Below are 21,893 nucleotides of genomic sequence, written 5' to 3'. Positions count from 1 at the left end.
TTTTTCTCTATGATTTGCTTATTGTACATGATTAGTGAATTTTTCCCTACCTGGATTTCATGAAGATTTTCATCCTTAAAGCTTATGTGAACTTACAATTTGGTTTTCACATTTCTATTCGATTCCCCCACTTCAATCATGTTTCCCTGTGTCAGCGATTTTTCAACTAGTGTGCTGTATGAATTTTTAAAACATGCAGTACCTGACTTTAGTCAGGTGCACTGGCCTCTTTTGCTTTAGATCGTCAAATAAAAAAATGACACCAGCCATCACAACAGTTGCTGTCTGGTGTGAATGAATCAAAATTATACTTTTTGTGTGTGTCAAATTGGCAAAAAATATATATTTATTGTTGTGCCACAGAATTTTAGTAGTTTATGTGCACTATGAAATGAAAAAGGTTGCAAACCACCACTGCCCTATGTTAATAATACTATACTGTTGTAACCACAGTTGCTTCATCAAGGGCAGATTTTCCCTTATTTAGCTTCAAAATTGTCTACTCTTGATCTTTAGAAAAAGCTCTCCCATGTTAATTTTAGGATCAGATTATTTCATCTCTGGGGAGAACCCTGTTGAGATTTTATTGGGAATTCATTGTTAATAGACCAATATAGGAACATTTCTTAAACCCTATTTTTCTTTTACAGTTGACTTTTAATATTATTATTACTTTCAGGTATATACCATAGTAATTAGACAACCATATAATTTACAAAGTGATTCTACCAATATTTCAAGTACCAACTTGGTACCACACATAGTTATTACAATATCATCGACTATATTCTCTATGCTGTACTTTACATCCCTGTGACTGTTTTGTAACTACCAATTTGTTCTTACTCACTTTGCTTTTTCACCTGCCCTACAACCCCCTGACCCCTCTGACAACCATCAGTCTGCTCTCTTTATCTATGTCTTTTTTCAATTTTTTTCTTCCTTTATTTTGCTCCTTAGGTTCCTTAGGTTCCACATGTAAGTGAAATAATACAGTATTTGTCTTTCTCTGATTGACTCATTACACTTAGCATAATACCCTCTACATCCATCCATGCTGTCACAAATTTACAAGATTTCATTCTTTCTTTACAGCCAAGTAATATTCCCTTGTGTATATGTACAACAGCCTTTTCTTAAGTATATTTTACTGATTATGTTGTTACAGTTGTTTCTTTTCTCCCTTTTAACCCCCTGCACCCCCTCCTACTAGCACTCCCCACCACCACCAGCACTCTCCCTCACCCCTTAGTTTATGTCCATGGATTGTACATATAAGTTCATTGGCTTCTCCATCTCCTGTACTATTTATTCTTAACCTTCCTCTGTCTATTTTATACCTACCATTTATGCTTCTTATTCCTTATACCTTTCCCCCATTCTCCCCCTGACACCTTCCCATGTGATCTTCATTTCTGTGATTCTGTCCCTCTTCTAGTTATTTGCTTAGTTTTGTTTTTTAGGTTCAGTTGTTCATAGTTGTGAGTTTGTTGTCATTTTACTGTTCATGGTTTTTGATCTCCTTTTTCTTAGATAAGGCCCTTTAACATTGCATATAATAAGGGCTTGGTCAAGGTGATGAACTCTTTTAACTTCGCCTTATCTGGGAAGTACTTTATCTGCGCTTCTATTCTAAATGATAGCCTTGCTGGATAGAGTAATCTTGAATGTATGTCCTTGCCTTTCATGATTTCGAATACTTCTTTCCAGCCCCTTCTTGCCTGTAAGGTTTCATTTGAGGAATCAGATGACAGTCTGATGGGAACTCCTTTGTAGGTAACCGTCTCCTTATCTCTTGCTACTTCTAGGATTCTCTCCTTTATTTTTATCTCGGCTAATGTAATTATGATGTGACTTGATGTGTTCCTCCTTGGGTCCAATTTCTTTGGGACTCTCTGAGCTTCCTGGACTTCCTGGAAGTCTGTTTCCTTTGCTAGATTGGGGAAGTTTTCTTTCATTATTTTTTTAAGTAAGTTTTTAATTTCTTGTTCTTCATCTTCTCCTTCTAGCACTCCTATGATTCAGATGTTGGAACATTTAAAGATGTCCTGGAGGTTCCTAAGCCTCTCCTCATTTTTTTTGAATTCCTGTTCTTCATTCAGTTCTGGTTCAATGTTTATTTCTTCCTTCTGCTTTAGACCATTCATTTGAGTCCTAGTTTCCTTCCCTTCACTGTTGGTTCCCTGTCTGTTTTCCTTTATTTCACTTTGCAAAGCCTTCACTTCTTCTATTTTGCGGCCATACTCAATCATTTCAGTAAACATCCTGATTACCAGTGTTTTGGACTTTACATCTGATAGGGTTGACTATCTCCTCATCGCTTAGTTCTTTTTCTGGAGTTGTGATCTGTTCTTTCATTTGAGCCATATTTTTTTTGTCTTGGTGCACCTGTTATGTTGCGAGGGGCAGAGTTTTAGGTATTGGCCAGTTCGAGGGGAACCTGTGTCACTGCATTGTGGCTCTGTATGTGGGAGAGGGTTCTGAGAGGGAGCAATGCCACTTGCTCAGCTCTAGGCTGTCTTTCAGTGACTTCCCCTTCTACCCACAAGCAAATTGGGCCCTTCTGGTGCTGATTCCCAGTTGGGGTGGCTTGTGTACCATCTAGGACCATGTGTGTCTCTCAAACGAACTCTTCTGTGAGGCTTCTCCTGCTGCTGCAACCCCATAGGTATTTATAGCCAGAGGTTTTGAGGCTTTCTTTTCCTGCGTTGAGAACCCTGGGTTCCACGATATGTCTCACTCCCTAGTTGTTCCTCCTGTCTTATCCACATGCAAATGTGGGACTGCCTGTCCACGGCCACTGCCTCACCCCCTCTGTCTCCTTGCCTCGTGTCTTCTCTGCCCCTCCTACCAGTCTGGGTCAATGTTTCTTCTTTAACTCCTTGGTTGTCAGACTTCCATACAGTTTAATTTTATGGCAGTTCTGGTTGTATTTTGGTTTTAAATTTGTTGTTGTCCTTCTTTTGGTTGTATAGGGAAGCAAAGCCTATCTACCTACGCCTCCATCTTCTATATGTACCATGTGGCTGTTTTTATCCACTTGTCTGTTGATGGACACTTGGGTTGCTTCCATCTCTTGCCTATTGTAAATAATGCTGCAGTGAACATAAGGGTATATATACTCTTTTGAATTAGTGTTTTGGGTTTCTTCAAATATATACCCAGAAGTGGGATTGCTGGGTCATAAGATAATTCCATTTTTAAGTTTTTGAGGATCTTCCACACTTTTTTTCATACGGCTGCACCAATTTGCAATTCTACCATAGTGTATAAGGGTTCCCTCTTCCCCATATCCTTTTCAGCACTTGTTGTTTATTGTTCTGTTGATGAGTCTTTCTAACAGGTGGAAGGTGATATCTCCTTGTGGTTTTAATTTGCATTTCTCTAATTAGTGATGTTGAGCGCCTTTTCATATGTCTGTTGGCCATTTGTGGATCATTTTTGGAGAAGTATTTGTTTAGGTCCTCTGCCCATTTTTTAATTGGATTTGTGGGGATTTGTCTGGTGTTAAGTTGTATGAGTTCTTTATAAATTTTGGATATTAACACTTTATTGGATGTATCATTGACACATATGCTGTCCCATTCAGCAGGTTGTTTTTTTCATTTTGTTAATAGTTTTCTTTACTGTGCAATAGGTATTTAGTTTGTTGTCGCCTCAGTTATGTATTATTTCTTTTGTTTCCCTTGGTTGAGGAGATATATCGGGAAAAATATTGCTAAGAAAAATATCAGAGAGTTTACTGCCTGTATTTTCTTCTTGGAGTTGTATGATTTTTAGTTTTACATTTAGGTCTTTAATCTATTTGGAGCTTATTCTGGTGTATGGTATAAGAAGATAGCCTAATTTCTTTTCTTTTCTTTTCTTTTTTTTTTTTTTGCATGTATCCAATTTTCCCAACACTAATTTTTTTTTAAGATTTTATTTATCTTTAGAGGGGAAGGGAAGGAGAGGGAGAAAAAGATCAATGTATGATTGCCTCTTGTGCGTTCCCCGCTGGGAATTGGCCTGCAACCCAGGCATGTGCCCTGACTGGGAATCGAACTGCAGTTGTTAGGTTCACAAGCTCATGCTCAATTAATTCACTGAGCTACACCAGCCAGGGCCCAACACCAATTTTTGAATAGACTATCTTTACAGCATTGTATACGCTTGCCTCCTTTGTTGTTTATTAATTGACTATACAGGCTGTCTTCTGTTTGATTGATCTGTGTGTCTGTTTTTATGCTGTTTTGATTACTATAGCCTTTTAGTTTAGTTTGATGTCAGGTAGTGTGATGCCTCCAACTTTGTTCTTCTTTTTCAAGATTGCTATGGTTATTTGAGGTCTTTTGTAGTTCCATATAAATTTTTGGTCTGAAAAAAAAAAGAAAAAAAATTTTGGACTGTTTTTTTTTTACTTCTATAAAAAGTGCCATTGGTATTTCGATAGGGATTGCATTGAATCTATAGATTGCTTTGAGTATAGTAGGGATGTTTTAACGATGTTAATCTTTCTGTCCATGAGCATGATATATGCTTATATTTATTTGTATCTTCTTCAGTTTTTTTCCTCAGTGTCTTATAATTTTCCAGGTACAGGTCTTTTACATCCTTGGTTAAACTTATTTGTATGCATTTTCTTAATGCAATTATAAATGGGATTTTCTTAGTTTCCCTTTCTGATAGTTAATAATTGGTGTATAAAATATGACCAATTTCTGAACATATATTTCATATCCTTACTCTCCTGAATTTATTAGTTCTACTAGTAATTTCTTGGTGGAATATTTGGGATTCTGTATATATAGTATCATGTCATCAGCAAATAATGACAAGTTTTACTTTTCCCTTTCTGATCTGTATAACTTTTATTTCTTCTTCTTGACTGATAGCTGTAGCTGGAACTTTCAGTACTATATTGAATAGGAGTAATGAAAGCAGATATCCTGTTTTGTTTCAGGTCTTAGGGAAAATACTTTTAGGTTGTTCCTCATTGAATATAATTTCAGCCGTCTGTGGGTTTGTCATATATATGACCGTTAGTATGTTGAGATATGTTTCCTCTATTCCCACTTTGCTGAGAGTTTTTATCATAAATGCATGCTAGCTTTGTGAAACTGGTTTATTAATTAATTTTGCTTTTTCTGATGTGATCATACGATTTTTATCCTTAGTTTTGTTTACGTGGTGTATCACATTAATTAATTTGTGAATAGTGTACCAGCGTTGCATTCCAGGAATAAGTCTCATTTGATCATGGTGTATAATTTTTTTAATGTGGTACTACATGTGGTTTGCTGATATTTTGTTAAAGATTTTTAGATATATGTTTATTAGTTCATGTTGGCCTACAATTTTTCTCTTTGCAACAGCTTCGTATGGTTTTGGAATCAGGATAATGGCCTTGTTAAATGAGCTTGGGAGTTTTCTCTCCTTTTCAAGTTTTTGGAATAGTTTGAATATAGGTGTTAATTCTTTCAATGTTTGGTAAATTTCATCTGTGAGGCCATTCTGTCCTGGACTTTTGTTTGTTGAAGTTTTTTTTATTACTGCTTCAGTTTCGTTGCTTGATTTAGGAACATTTTTAATCTTTGTGTATATAAAATTATTTCATTTTTGGACATGCTATATTTCTCACTCTATTTGGTCTTCTTTCATGTTTTTCATTAAAGCTTTGAAATTTTTTTTGTAAAATTATATCTTATATCTTTTGTTAGATATGTTCCAGGTGTCTTATAATTATTTCAATTCTAAGTTTTATCTTTCAAAAATTACATCTTCTAAATGCTGCTATTTAAGAGCTTCACTGACCTTTGTATGTCAGTCTTATATCCAGCAAGTTTTAATAGGGCTACTAGTTTATATGTCTTTTCCATTGAATTTTCTGTGTGTGGAGTCGTTATCTGCAAATAACAATTTTATTACTTCTTTTTATTACTTCTTTGCTTCTACTTCTTTATTTCTTTTTTATTACTTCTACTACATCCTCATACTTTTCAAAACATGTTTTAATGCACTGCTTAAGAACTCTAGGATAATGTTAAGTAGGAACAATAATAGTCTTTTTCCTGGCTTTACCTGGAATGCTTCTATGTCTTATCATTAACTATGGAATTTACTGCAGGATATTGGTAGATAAACTTTAATCAACTTATTATCTCCTGTCTTTCTTGTTGACTAAAAAGATTTGTTATTTTAAACATGAATGGATATTAAGTTTTACCAAAGGTTCTGAATTTATATCAGTTTTTTCTTTTACTCTGTTAATGTAGCATTTAAGATATTTTTTATTTTTAGTGTTAAACCATTCTTGCACTCCTGAAATAAATCTTTCTTTGTCATAATGTGGTGGGGGTTTTTAGGCATTACTATATCTACTTTGCTAATATTTTATCTAGAATTTAAACCTTTTTAATAATTAAGAAAGATCCACTAGAGAGTTGCCCCATTAAGTGAGTTGTGGCGTATTTTTATTAATTGATATAATCTGGTTTTGGATATTTGATAGATATCACCTGTATAACCTTCCAGATCTAGTATTTTTTTTATGGATAGATTTGGTGTTGGGGAGTAGCAGATAAAGGGAATGGATTTTTTTTTTTAATTTTTTCTAAAGATTTTATTGATTGATTGATTGATCTTTAGAGGGGAAGGAGAGAGGGAGAGAAACATCAATGTATGGTTGCCTTTCATGCGTCCCCTGCTGGGAACTGGCCTGTAGGGAACTGGCCTGCAACCCAGGCATGTGGCCCTGACTAGGAATCGAACCACAATCCTCTGGTTTGCAGGCCTGTGCTCAATCCACTGAACTACACCAGCCAGGGCTGGGAATGAATTTTAAAGTACTAATTCAATTTTCATAATTATTGTAAGTTTCTTCAAGCTATCTATTTCTATTTTAATCAGGTTTTGTAGCATATTTTTTCTACAAGGTTATCCTTTTAATCTGATTTTTTTATGTATTTGGTAGAGTTATTCATAGTATTTAACATCCCTTTGACCTTTTGGCACTTTTCCTTTTATTTCTAACATTTACTTATAGATTCTGTGTTGTTTTGGTTATTCTGGACAGTCTTGTATATTATATCCTTAGTTTCAGAGAACCAGCTCTTGTTTTTATGATCCTCTCAATTGTCTTTTTTTTGGCATGAGCTATTTTCAGTTTTTTGTTTGTTCTTTTATTTTTATTAAACACTCTCTATTAGCCCAGCTATGTCCAAAGTGTGTTAAAAATATTTTGTCCTGAAGCTTTTAGACCTTTTAAAAACTCTTGAAAGCACTTAGTTAACTCCTGTATAACTGCCTGACAGTTTCTGCTACATAATTGTTATTGCCCCCACTATTTGCTCTTATTCTCTATCCTTCCTTTGACTAGATTGCAATGAATTTTATCTTTATTTATAAAATAAATCTTTTTTAAATTTAATTTTATTTTAATTGTTGTTCAAGTATAGTTTTCTATCTTTTACTCCCATCCTTGCCCACCTCCCCAGCCTAAAATTAATCTTAATTAACTTACTTAATCTTACTTGATTTACTTTCTGTAAAAGTGATGTATTGAAGACATATTTTTAAATCTTGAGGTAAAACTTCCTGAAATATATATACTAATGTGAAATAAATTTACTTGTAATTTTTAAGCCATAGAGAATAAAGAAGTTTATTATTAAAATAAGATACTTTGTCTTTTCCCTTTGAATATTTTAATGTACAGTGATTTTTATCAGAATAATACAATTATATACAAACTAGGTAGGATTGAAAAGGCTAAAGAGATTTTAAGTATTTAGTAATTCATAGATTGAAGGGTTTTTAAATTATTTTTTGGGACTAGTTAGATATTCTTGTGGCTTTTATTAAATTTTATTATGTTTTTATTTAACATATTTCACTAATACTTCAAAATTTGTAATGGGTTTGTATTGTAATGTTTCCTAATTTACATAAAACCTAAATAGTAGGTTTAGGCCATTGCTTTAATGTTTATGTATTTTGTCATCTTAAGGTCACATTAGACACAAAGTAGAAGAAGCTCTTATTAATGAAGAAGCAATTTTGAACCTCATGGAAAATAGCCAGACTTTCCAGCCTTTGACCCAAAGACTGAGTGAGTCACCAGTTTTCTGTAAGTAATAATCTACCATAAACTTTCCATAATTTAAATCAGCAAAAGTGCATATATGAACTTTGTTCCTTTTTATTGTTATTTTTTACACTATAACAGGTGTCCCGTTCCCCTCCTCTTTTGTCCACCTCACCCCAGGGTTATTTCTTTATTTGATTTGAAGAGATTAATGTTACATGTTCCTTACTCTACTTATTATAAAAATGAAATTTTTTATTCAATGGAGTAGTTTTGTTTTTGTTTTCTACGCAGCTTTTTCTAAACAACTGTGTAAGAATATGAAATTTACTTTTTAAAAATTTTTTAAAGATTTTATTTATTTATTTATTTTTATAGGGGAAGGGAAGGAGAGAGGGAGAGAAACATCAGTGTATGGTTGCCTCTCGTGTGTCCCCTGCTGGGAACTGGCCAGCAACCCAGGCATGTGCCCCGAGTGGGAATCAAACCACAATTGTTTGGTTCGCAGGCCCGCACTCAATCCACTGAGCTACAGCAGCCAGGGCAATAATAACCTTTTTTTAACTTCACTTTTGTTAGAGGAAAATCATATTGCTTTAGGGGGAAAATGGCTTATTTTGAATTAAATTTCTACAAAATTAAGTATATTACTAAATTATCATAATTCATTTTTTCTTGGTGAGTATCAGAAATCTCCCTGGACAGTTTTTTTAAGTGATTGATTTTTGGCTAGTGTAGAACATAATGACAGTTATTTCTGAGTATCTTTGCTTCTCCTTAAACATCATTTGCTAAATGAGCTAAATAAAGCTTAATTAAGGGATAGGGTGTTCATATGTATTGTTTTTAAGGCACTTCCTTAGCATTAATTTATATATTTATTACTTACTTTATATTTATTTTCAGTATTTGTGACCATATTGATTTAGTGCTCCTCAAGCTTAATTATGCAGTAAGAGCTTGGGCAGCTTGTTAAAATGCTAATTCCTAGGTTCTACCTCAGAAATTCTGATTGATATACATCTAAAAGTAATACAAAATAATGCCGAATATAAATTGTGTCTGAAAAAAATATTTTAAAATATTAGAAATAGATATTCTGATTTAGTAAATATGGGAGGATAGCATCTGGGAATCTTCTTTCTGATAAGGACACAGTCATTCCATTGCCGGTAGTGCAAGGATCTTTTATTTTGTTGTTGTTTTATAATTGATCTGAATTGTTGAATTATTAGGACACTTAAGTTATTTGTTGGTGATACTTCACTTCTTTTATAGTGGACAGTAGTCCTGATGAGGCTCTAGTACATCTTCTTGCTGGTTTGGAAAATGATGGATATCAGAGGGAAAGAAATGGGGTACCATCGCCACATCTTCCCTTTGGAAACACTAAAAACCCCCAAAATAGTGATGATGAAGAAAATGAACCACAGATTGAAAAAGAAGAAATGGAGCTTAGTTTGGTTATGTCTCAGAGATGGGACAGCAATATTGAGGAACAATGTGCCAAAAAGAGGTAACTTTTTTGTTATTTCGGTTATTTTAATGTATCCTGCAGCAGTGGTAAAAGATGTCATCAAGGTATACATCACATTTCTACTACTTACTTGCCTTATAATGGAAGCTTATGCCTTTTGACCATCTTCCTCCAGTTCTCTCTTCCCCATAAACCTAACTTTTAGAAATCATCTATTTATATGTGAGATATTAGTATGTGTTGGTAATAAGTGGTATCTCCTTATACCAGAACTTGAATAAAAGAGAGTTAAACTGTTATAGGTTAGAATAATTAGAACAAAAATTACAGAGTTAATTTGACAGGGAATGGCTTCTAGGTTATTTTTTATCTTTCAACCCTGACCTTATTATCCTTTTTTATTTGCCTTTTTCAATTGATAATGTAGTGATCCTATATTTATGGAGACTTCTTAAAATATGTCAGGTGCTGCCCTTTTAGAAATTACTGGGTTCTCTCTCACCCAAGCTGTTATATATGTGTGTATCTAATGATAGAATGAAGGGAGACTAGAAGGAAGAACATGATTAGATTGGTGATCCAGGGTATTACAGACCTTTGAGCACAGGAATGATGGTGTGCTGTAGCTCATGTGAAAGGGATTATGAAATCTATTTATAATAACTTTTTGTAGGACATACTCTAAACAAAGTAAAGCTGCTTTTCTTTTTAAAGTTAGAGTTTTCAGATCTTTTTTATTGTTTTACTACTGGGGATCAAATTAGGCAAATTATTTGAGTCCAGCATGCTTTTTTCTTTCTTTTTTTTTTTTTTTTTTTTTTTTTTTATACATATATGTTATGAACCATATAGATCTTTCTTTTTTTTTTTTTTTAATTTTATTTTTTTTTATTTATTTATTTATCTTTAGAGGGGAAGGAGAGAGGGAGAGAAACAATGTATGGTTGCCTTTTGTGCGCCCCCTGCTGGTAGTTAGCCTGCAAGGAACCAGCCTGCAACCCATGTATGTGCCCTGACTGGGAATCGAACCGCGATCCTCTGGTTCGCAGGCCTGCACTCAATCCACTGAGCTACGCCAGCCAGGGCTCAGCATGCTTTTTTCTAATGGTCATACTCAACTAGTGAATCTTAATATTCTCTAGATCACTGTGCCGAAATACCCACAGAAGCTCAACTGAAGAAGAGGATTCATCTTCAGAAGAAGAAATGGAATGGAGTAATAACAGTTTGCTTCTAGCCAATCTTTCTATACCTCAGTTAGATGGAACTGCAGATGAAAATAGTGGTAAGTGAACTAGTCTCCTGTGAGCATTTCTTACTTTAGCATCTAAAAATATATTTCATTTTAAAGCCATAGTTAAACTTACTGGGTAGTTGGCTGAGTAAGGCTGTAACAATATTGTTATGTTACATTCTTCTTTAGAATTTTTTCTTTTGAGAGAATGTAAATAAATTATTCTTTCTCATTTTTAAGAGGATAACATTTGTTAATCACTGATTTGAAGCTTCATAAACCTTAATCAGTTTATTATGTCATATAAGTAGCACAAGAAACTGTAAGAAATATGCTCAGCTTATTTGAAGTTATAATGAAAGGAAGTTTATTGTTTTTTGAAAATTTTTCAAAAAAGGTGGAAGTATTTTTTCCTTGTTTCTCCATAGGCACTGAATATTAATACAATTTGTTTATGATCAAAGGGTTATGAGTTTAAAATAATGACTAATACTTAAATGTAACTAACTATTGATTATTTAGCTTGAGTTAGTATCCTAATGATAAGAGTAATCTTTTTGTTAAACCACACAATATTAAACACACAAGCTTAATTTCATACAATTTCTTTTACAGTGATAGTATCACGATATGGGAAAATACTGTAAAACTTAAGAACTGAAGTAAAATAAATTCTTTTCCCTTCATTTCAGACAATCCATTGGACAATGAGAATTCTAGAGCCCACTCTTCTGCGGTTGCAACAAGCAAGCTGTCAGTAAAACCTCCCCTCTTTCACAAAGATGCTGCTACATTAGAACCCCCATCTTCTGCTAAAATTACCTTTCAGTGTAAACACACAAGTGCCCTTTCTTCCCATGTTTTGAACAAGGAAGATTTAATTGAAGATCTTTCACAGCCAAACAATACAGAAAAAGGTGTAGATCATTCAGTTGCTTCTTTCACAAATGAAAGCACTTACTCTATGAAATACCCTGGATCTTTAAGCAGTACTGTCCATTCAGAAAACTCTCATAAAGAAAAGAAAGATATCCTCCCAGTATCTTCCTGTGAAAGTAGTATTTATGATTATGAAGAAGATATTCCATCTGTTACAAGACAAGTACCAAGTAGAAAGTACACAAACATTAGAAAAATCGATAAGGATGCTCCTTTTATCCATATGAACCGTCATACTAGCGAAAGTACATTGGGCAAAAATTCTTTCAACTTTTGTGACTTAAGTGATTCAAAAAATAAATTATCTGAAGAAAATGAAAAAGGAAACAGCACAGCTCTGAACAGTTTATTCCCTTCATCATTAACTGAAAATTGTGAATTGCTATCATGCCCAGGGGAGAATAGAACTGTGGTACACTCTCTTGATAGCATTGCTGATGAAAGTGGACTAAATAAACTTAAAATTAGATATGAAGAATTTCAAGAACATAAAACAGAAAAGCCAAACCTCAGCCAGCAAGCAGCACATTATATGTTTTTCCCCAGTGTTGTTCTTTCTAATTGTCTGAGTAGACCACAGAAACTGTCTCCTGTCACATACAAACTGCAACCCAGTAATAAACAATCCCGGTTAAAAATTAGTAAGAAGAAACTTGTAGGTCACCAAGAGACTTCTACCAAAACTAGTGACACTGGATGTGCAAAAGATAATTATATACAAAATAATCCTTGTAATGGTAATTCTGAGAAGAATAACATATTGGCCAGTGATTTAAGTAAGGTCCCCCGTGGAGCTGTTGAAAATAAAACACCTACAGACAGTTTTATAGATTGTCACTTTGGAGATGGAACCCTAGACACTGAGCAGTCCTTTGGATTGTATGGAAATAAATATACACTTAGAGCAAAACGCAAGGTAAATTATGAGACTGAAGATAGTGAGTCAAGTTTTGTAACACACAACTCAAAAAGTAGCCTACCTCATCCCATGGAAATTGGTGAAAGTTTAGATGGAACTCTCAAATCTCGAAAACGAAGAAAAATGTCTAAAAAGCTGCCCCCTGTCATCATAAAGTATATTATTATTAATAGATTTAGAGGGAGAAAAAATATGCTTGTGAAGCTAGGAAAAATAGACTCTAAAGAAAAACAAGTAATATTGACAGAGGAAAAAATGGAACTGTATAAAAAGCTTGCACCTTTGAAGGATTTTTGGCCAAAAGTTCCTGACTCCCCTGCAACCAAATATCCCATTTATCCACTAACACCAAAGAAAAGTCACCGAAGAAAAACTAAACATAAATCTGCTAAGAAAAAAACTGGTAAGCAACAAAGGACAAATAGTGAAAATATTAAAAGAACTTTGTCTTTCCGGAAAAAACGTTCACATGCTATTCTTTCTCCTCCCTCACCATCTTATAATGCTGAAACCGAAGACTGTGACTTGAATTATAGTGATGTTATGTCTAAACTAGGTTTTCTTTCTGAGAGAAGCACAAGTCCCATAAATTCTTCTCCACCTCGCTGCTGGTCTCCCACAGATCCAAGAGCTGAAGAAATTATGGCTGCTGCAGATAAAGAAGCAATGCTTTTTAAGGGTCCTACTGCATATAATAGCAAAACTGTTAATTCCCACATAGAAAAAAATAGTCGAGCAAGAACACAAGTGAAGAAATCAAAAACAAAGCTTGTTAATCCTTCTGTAGTTCCTAAGAAAAGGAACAAACGAAATCAGACAAATAAAGTAGTAGATGATGGGAAAAAGAAAATGAGAGCAAAACAGAAGCAAAAAACAAATGAGAAAAGTAAGCCAAGAAAGCACATAACGCTTAAAGATGAAAAACTAAAATCTCAGTCTAGTGCCGAAGTTAAGTTTGTGCTGAAACATCAGAATGTGTCTGAGACCTCACATAGTTCTGGAGATTCTCAACTACTCTTTAAACAGAAAGATGTGTCAGTAATGGGTTCTGCTATAGATCACTCCCTTTCTGCTCCCCACACCACTGGAATTCATACACAACAGAATTTATCTGGCTGCTTTTCTTCTTTCTTAGAAAGCAAGAAACCAGTAGATTTGCAAACATTCCCCAGTTCTCGAGATGATTTGCATCCATCAGTTGTTTGTAATTCTTTGGGACCTGGAATCTCCAAAATTAATGTTCAAAGGTCTCATAATCAAAGTCCTATGTTTACTCTAAAGGAATCAACCTTGATTCAAAAAAACATATTTGACCTTTCAAACCATTTGTCTCAGGTTGCACAGAATACACAGATATCTTCAGGTATAATGTCTCCAAAGATGGAAGAGAATGCAAATACACAAAGGAATTATTTGTCATCTATTGGAAAGTTAAATGAATATCGTAATTCCCTAGAATCAAAGCCAGACCAGGTATATGCCCCTAATTTTTTGCATTGCAAAGACAGTCAGCAGCAGCTTGTATGCGTAGCAGAGCAGTCAAAGCACAGTGAAACTTGTTCTCCAGGAAATGCAGCATCAGAGGAAAGCCAGATGCCTAATAATTGCTTTGTGACTTCCCTGAGAAGTCCAATCAAACAAATAGCATGGGAACAGAAACAAAGAGGCTTTATTTTAGGTATGTCAAATTTTAAACCTGAAAGGGTAAAACAAAGGGCATTGTCAGAAGCAGTTTCACAAACCAAAGCACTTTCTCAGTGTAAAAGTCAAAATGTATCAACACCTTCAGCATTTGGTGAAGGACAGTCCGGACTGGCAGTTCTAAAGGAATTGTTACAGAAAAGACAGCAGAAAGCACAAAATGCAAACATTTTGCAAGATCCATTATCTAATAAACATCAACCAAACAAAAATGTTTCTGTTCCCCTTGAGCATAACAAAACAATTAAGCGAACACGATCAGTAAAATCTCCAAGAAAACCTCGAACTCCCAGAAGTACGAAACCTAAAGAAAAAATCCCCAAACTTCTTAAAGTAGACTCCCTAAATTTACAAAACTCTAGCCAATTGGAGAACTCCATGTCAGATGATAGTCCCATCTTTTTTTCAGACCCAGGTTTTGAAAGTTGTTACTCACTTGAGGATAGCTTGTCTCCTGAACATAATTATAATTTTGATATTAATACAATTGGTCAGACTGGATTTTGTAGCTTTTATTCTGGGAGTCAGTTTGTCCCTGCTGATCAGAATTTGCCTCAGAAGTTCCTAAGTGATGCAGTTCAGGATCTTTTCCCAGGACAAACTATAGAGAAAACTGAGTTCTTAAGTCATGATAACCAGAAGTGTGATGAAGACAAACATCATGCCTCAGACTCAACCTCGTGGATTCGATCTAGTACTCTAAGTCCTGAACTATTTGAGAAATCATCCATAGAAAGCAGTGAGAACCATCGCCACAACCAGTGGAAAAACAGCTTCCATTCTCTAACAACTCGGTCTAACTCAATAGTGGATTCTTTCTGTGTCCAGCAGGCAGAGGACTGTCTAAATGAAAAATCCAGATTGAGTAGGAGTTCATTAAGCAAAGAAGTATTTTTTAGCCTCTCACAACCTGGCAATTCAGACTGGATTCAAGGTCATGCCAGAAAAGAAATGGGACAGTCTCTTGACTCAGTCAATACCTCTTTCACTACAATACTATCCTCCCCTGATGGTGAACTTGTGGATGCAGCCTCTGAGGATTTAGAATTGTATGTTTCAAGAAATAATGATATGTTGACACCAACTCCTGACAGTTCACCAAGGTCTACCAGCTCTCCCTCACAATCTAAAAATGGCATTTTCACCCCTCGAACTGCTCACATTCTGAAACCACTTATGTCCCCACCAAGTAGGGAAGAAATTATGGCAACCTTATTGGATCATGACCTTTCAGAAACTATTTACCAGGAACCATTTTGCAGTAATCCTTCTGATGTACCAGAAAAGCCCAGGTAATCAGAATTATATTTTCCCCTTGGGTCTCTCTAAATAAATACCATGTATATGACATTTGATACCAGACTGCTAGTTTTCTGACTAGTACTGTATTTGTAAGTAGTATATCATTGTGAAAGCTATTCATAATTATGTACTTACTGAGAAAATTACAAAACAGCTGAATGCTTGCACCTACAGAAATTTCTTTAAATTGATGAGTATTGGTTTTGGATCTACTATGTCTCCAGTAAGGATTACAGATAAAAAGGCTCTCTATTGACATGATTCCACATTAAGAAGGATGTCATGATACTTGAAAAGTATTATAACTATCATTTTTAAATGTTATTTCTAAAATGGTAAACTTACAATTTTTAAAAAGAACTTGATTTTTTTAAGTGAAAATGAGCATAGATATATTTTAAGTACTCTTACGATACATATCTCCAAATGAAAATTAAGTTGTTCTAATATATATATATATACCACTTCCTTGTTGCCAGTATCTTCAGTCATATTGTTACTGTTGTTAGTTTGTACAGTTGTTAAGGGTGCAAGGTGGAATTAATTTCCCATTCTCTTTTAAGAACCTTTTCAGAGAATTAATAAACATATACACAGCTAATAGCAAAATGGACAGGAACCACAATCCTGGCTTATTTATAAACTAATAGTTAAGAAGGTATTCTGTACCACCTGTGTCACCAAGATAGAGTACATCTAATAAGAGCTAAGTTGGGGAACATGACTTTGTTCAGGTTTAAGTGATAGTTTTCTGCCCTGCTCACTGTGTCCTTGATCTCATTTACCCAATCAGTTTCAGAGAGAGAGGCAGTTCATTTCAGCCACCCAGTTTAGAAGCAAAGGAGGTCAGCTAGAACTGCTGAGGCAGACCCTGCTTAGTCTAAATGATGGAAAGAGATGTAAAGAGCCAACTGAGGCAAGAGACCACACTGCATGTAGGCACTTGACCTTTAGCAGCACCATACTTCTGACCCTAGGAAAAAAGGCACAACAAAAATCCCAAGCTTTTACCCAGCAGATTAGCAGTAATTCCTGCAATAAACCTTTAAGAAAGGGGTGAGAAAAAGTGATCATAGCTAGATGGTTCAAAAGGCTGCAGGTTCAATTTCTGGTCAGAGTATGTAAAGGAAGCAACCAGTTGATGTTTCTCTCTTACATCATTTCTCTCTCTCATTCTCTTTCACACCCTGACCCTCACTACTTCCTATCTCTTCAAAATCAATAAATATATCTTTGGGTGAGGATTATAACTGTAGGGTAAAAGTTTCCTCCTCTAAGGACTTGGAAGAGAAGGATAGAAGTACCCCCCTACCACACACAGACACACAGTTTTTTGGTTTGTTTTGCCTATTGCCTCCAAGTGGTCTTTTATCATGAATGGACTCTATTTCATTGCCAGAATATGCAGATGTCTGTTCCTTACACATTTGTTTCCATTGTTTGGGGGGCTTTGACTTTATTAGTAGTCATGATATACTACAGAGTCTGGCAGAAGTAACACCTACTTCAGTGTGCTTGGTAGGGTTATAATGTGGGTGTACTACTTTATAGTTTTACTTAGAACATTTCACCTAAAATGTCATATGGTGTGCTTGAATGTTATATTGTTATGTTCCAGAATTACATGCTTATGATTTTGTAATAAAAAAATTTTAGGATAAAAAATTATTTGTGCCAGACCCAGTATTTTTTAATTGAAGTACTTTTTTTTGCCTCAGCCTTACACATTTCTTAAATCTTAGTTAACTTATCATGTACTAGTCATTAATTCTGTGTAGTTGTTGTTTAACTTGGATATTTACTCTGCAGCTGAAATGGAAGGATGATAGTCATTATTTTTGAAAAGAAAGTTTTTTATAAATCTATGTATTATAGAAAATTTATGAGGTACAAAAAGACAAAATTGCACCATTTCCCTACCATGACAATAACTAATAATATTTTTAATCGTTTTTCTTAGAGTTTTAAAAATGTATAAACAGTCTTTATTTTGTTTTCTTTTATGAAATGTTATCTTACTGTAGTCACAGTATTGTATCCAGATTTATTTACTTTTATAAACATTTTCTAAATTTATGACCTTCTTTAAATATTTAATGGCTGTATAATATTCTCATGTATATTATTGTACAGAAACATTCTCTGTTTTGCCACTGTAGACAATTGTGATTAATATCTTCTTCATAAAGCATTTCTTGTGTTTTGAAGTTTTTCCTTACTGCTTTTAAGGTTCTTTGTATATATTTTGACATGAGTTGTAGCAATTACCATGCTACAGACAATATTGAAGAAAGCTGAATTTATCACACCTCATTTTTTATTTTTAGTTTTATTATCATTTCTGTATGAAAATACTAAGTTGGATATGGTCACATTCCATAGGTATTCCCTTCTTTCAGTAGCAATAATTCTGCTTTGAATTTTTCACTTAGCTGGGAGGTGGGTTCAGGGAAGGTGCTAGATCCTGGTTACATAAGTAGGATATCATTGTGAAAACTATTCATAATTGTGGACTTACTAAGAAAATTCAGAGAACAGATGATTAGTTGCACCTAGAATTAACTAATAAGGACCAAAATCTTCCTATATAAAGGGGAAAAGGAACCATAGTAACCCTGATGCTCCTTCTTCAATGCCAAATCAGAAAAAAAATGAATCTGGTTCATTGAGTTTTGTCTAGAGAGTGACCAGACATTTGGGAAACCATGCCCAAAGAAAAGTGATTGGGAAAAAACTAAGAAGTATCTTCCTATCAGTCAAAGACTTATTTTATGCTGCTGTAGAAGGCAGGAATAGTACCAGTGGATTTGTTAGTGAAAGGGAGAGGTTTGGCTTAACATTTATAACTATTGGAAGCTAAACTGGGCTACCTTTTAATTAGTGATTCCCCATATGCACATACATTTAAGCTATGCATTCTGTGGTCTGCCAACTTCTAAGGTGTTTTTTTTTTTTTTAAATTAGTGTTATACTTAGTGTAACACTTCTAAGTGTTAAACTTTGCTATGTAAAGAGGAAAAAGAATTATGGTAATTTACCTCAATTGTAAGTGATTTTTAAGTTTGAGGGAGTGGCAGGTACAAAAATTTGTTTGAACCAACTGGCTTTGCTAAACTGTAGATACTAGAGAATTTAAAAAGAGGCTATAGATAAAATCTAGGGATATAGTATCTGATGACAGATTCTTCCACAGTTTTTATTTATATGTGGTAACAATGGAAAGTTATTTAAAACAAGTAAGAGGAAAGGCATCCGATGACTTTGTCCTATCTCTGAAGAAAAGAAGCCTTCGTGGGCACTTAAAACAATAAAAAGCTTTTTTTTCTGGTATTAATAATGATTTTCCCAAGGAAATTAATTTGATAGTTACATACCTGTAAGGAAAAGCATATTGAAACTAAAGATGAGTATACCTGCATAAAGTATATATATGTAGGGAGGTGTGAAAAGGGAGGAAAGAGATGGGCATTTTGAAGGCTCTAAAAGGGACTTTTAAAATTTCTAGGGTAGAAAGCTAAATATTTTTGTAATTGCTCTTGAGACAAAACAGTTGTTCTAAAATACATTGTTTTATAGGGAGATCGGTGGAAGGCTTCTCATGGTAGAAACTCGACTTCCAAATGATCTAGCTGAGTTTGAGGGGGACTTTTCCTTGGAAGGACTTCGTTTGTGGAAAACAGCGTTCTCGGCAATGACTCAAAACCCAAGACCAGGGTCACCCCTTCGCAGTGGCCAAGCATTTGTCAATAAAGGGTCAAGTAATAGCCATAAAATGGTTGAAGACAAAAAAATTGTGATTATGCCTTGTAAATGTGCCCCAAGTCGACAACTGGTTCAAGTATGGCTTCAAGCCAAAGAAGAATACGAACGTTCCAAGAAACTGTCTAAAACTGAGCCAGCTGGAGTTGTAAAATCTGCTGAGAACTTCAGCTCTTCAGTTAACCCAGATGACAGACCTGCAGTGCCTCCAAAAATGGATACAACTCCCCATATGCACCCTACTACAGCACATACCAAGGAAGATGTTCATAATTTTCAGATTGCTTTACAAGTTCCAACCACAGGATGCAGTCAGACTGCGAGTGAAAGTCAGATGCTGCCACCAGTTGTTTCTGCAAATGATCCTGAGAAAGATGAAGATGATGGTGACTATTACGCTAGTTACAGCTCTCCTGATTCTCCAGTAATTCCACCTTGGCAACAAGCCACATCCCCAGATTCCAAAATATTAAATGGAGATGACAGACCCTTATCACCAGAAGAGGAACTATGTTCTCTGACTGTTGAAAACTTCTTAAAACCAATAAAAGATGGTATACAGAAAAGCCCCTGCAGTGAGCCTCGAGAGCCTCTAGTGATATCTCCAATTAGGGCAAAAACTGGGATGTGTGAGCCCCTTTGCCTTCATAGTACACCAATCATACAAAGAAAACTTCGGGAAAGACTTCCTGAAGCAACTGGCCTTAGCCCTTTATCAACAGGTAAGTTTATAAATAACAAAGGCTTCATAATTGTTCTTCAAAGATTAAAAATGAAAATAATATTAGACTTAATGAAAGGTTTTTAAGTGAAATTTTAGCTCAGTTAATGAGAGTATTGTTATTGTGTGACATCTTTGAAAGATATCATCACATGGAAACTTTGCTTTGAAAGCATACGTGAAATGTACTTACCTATGCTTTCATCCTATATTCTTGCTTCTGGGTGAACCATAGGAGCCCTCTAACAAACCTTACCTCCTTCTCAGCTTGATTTTTCCCATTGCCCTTCTTTCCCATTTCATTTTCTCATTAATACATACCCGAGTTTCTCCCATCCTTAAAATAGAAACAATGCCAAACAACTGCTTTGACCTTAGACCTGTCAGCTTCCACTCTCTTTTTTCTCTCCTTGAAAGCCAAATCATTTTAAGGATCATTTTAGAAGATTTCTTCAATTTGACAGTTTCATTTCTTTATCTTATATTCATTGGAAAAATGAATATGGATTCATTTTTCTAGCTGGATTCTGCCCCCATAATTTCACCAGGATGGCTCTTGCAAAGACTCTCAGTAACCTTCATGTAGCTAAAGCCTATGGGTGTTTTCATCCTGTCTCATACCCTGTAAGCAGCCGTTGTCCAGTTGACCATACCTTCCTCCTTGGAGCTTTTTCTCCCCTTGGCTTTTCTCCTCTCTTCCCACTTGCTTTCCACCAAAGTTTATCTCACATTCTCAGTTACTACCTAAATGCTGGGATTTATTAAGGCTTAGCCTTAAACTTTCTTTTTACTGTTACTTTATGTTCTCTCCCTAAATTATCTAATTCCTGCCCACAAGATTACTACAGATAACTCACAAATTTAAATTTTCTTTTTTTAATATATTTTATTGATTATGTTATTACAGTTGTCCCATTTCCCCCCTTCACGCCCCTCCACCCTGCACACACTCTCCCACCCACATTCACTCTTTTTAGTTCAGTGTCCATGTGTCATACTTAAAAGTTCTTTAGCTTCTACGTTTCCCATACTATTCTTGCCCTCCCCTGTCTGTTTTCTACCTACCATTTATGCTACTTATGCTCTGTACCTTTCCCGCCCCCCACCCCTGCTCCTCCACTCTCGTATTGATAATCCTCCATGTGATCTCCATTTCTGTGGTTATGTTCCTCTTCTAGTTGTTTGTTTTTGTTTTTGTTTTAGGTGTGGTTGTTAATAATTGTGAGCTTGCTGTCATTTTACTGTACATGTTTTTTATCTTCTTTTTCTTAGGTAAGTCCCTTTAACATTTCCTATAATAAGGGCTTGGTGATGATGATCTCCTTGAACTTGACCTTATCTGAGAAGCACTTTATCTGCCCTTCCATTCTAAATGAAAGCTTTGCTGGATAGAGCAATCTTGGATGTAGGTCCGTGCCTTTCAGGATTTCAAACACTTCTTTCCAGCCCTTTCTTGCCTGTAAGGTCTCTTTTGAGAAATCAGCTGACAGTCTGATGAGAACTCCTTTGTAGGTAACTGTCTCTTTATCTCTTGCTGCTTCTCGGATTCTCTCCTTCATTTTTATCTTGGCTAATGTAATTATGATGTGCCTTGGTGTGTTCCTCCTTGGGCCCAACTTCTTTGGGACTCTCTAAGCTTCCTGGACTTCCTGGAAGTCTATTTCCTTTGCCAGATTGGGAAAGTTGTCCTTTATTATTTGTTGAGTTAACTTTTCCACTCGTTGCTCTTCCTTTTCTCCTTCTGGTACCCCTATAATTCAGATGTTAGAATGTTTA

The 21,893-nt window shown here is 35.1% G+C and overlaps 1 protein-coding gene across 3 annotated transcripts in view; it reads left to right on the top strand.

Moving 5' to 3' along the window:
- REV3L (REV3 like, DNA directed polymerase zeta catalytic subunit) overlaps nt 1-21,893 on the top strand; it is a 173,092-nt gene that overhangs the window by 88,832 nt on the left and 62,367 nt on the right. For all 3 annotated transcript variants that reach the window (XM_037065055.1, XM_037065056.1, XM_037065057.1), the window contains exons 10-14: nt 7,988-8,107; nt 9,344-9,581; nt 10,685-10,827; nt 11,469-15,627; nt 19,214-20,118. In XM_037065055.1, the coding sequence (XP_036920950.1) occupies nt 7,988-8,107; nt 9,344-9,581; nt 10,685-10,827; nt 11,469-15,627; nt 19,214-20,118 (5,565 nt within the window). The remainder of the gene's footprint in view (nt 1-7,987; nt 8,108-9,343; nt 9,582-10,684; nt 10,828-11,468; nt 15,628-19,213; nt 20,119-21,893) is intronic.

Source organism: Sturnira hondurensis, unplaced genomic scaffold (genome assembly GCF_014824575.4).
Source record: "Sturnira hondurensis isolate 20B ecotype Veracruz unplaced genomic scaffold, ASM1482457v3 Scaffold0015596, whole genome shotgun sequence".
In the NCBI taxonomy this organism is placed as follows: Eukaryota; Metazoa; Chordata; class Mammalia; order Chiroptera; family Phyllostomidae; genus Sturnira; species Sturnira hondurensis.
Note: the sequence above shows the minus strand (reverse complement) of the source record. Positions and strands in the feature narration are given on the sequence as shown.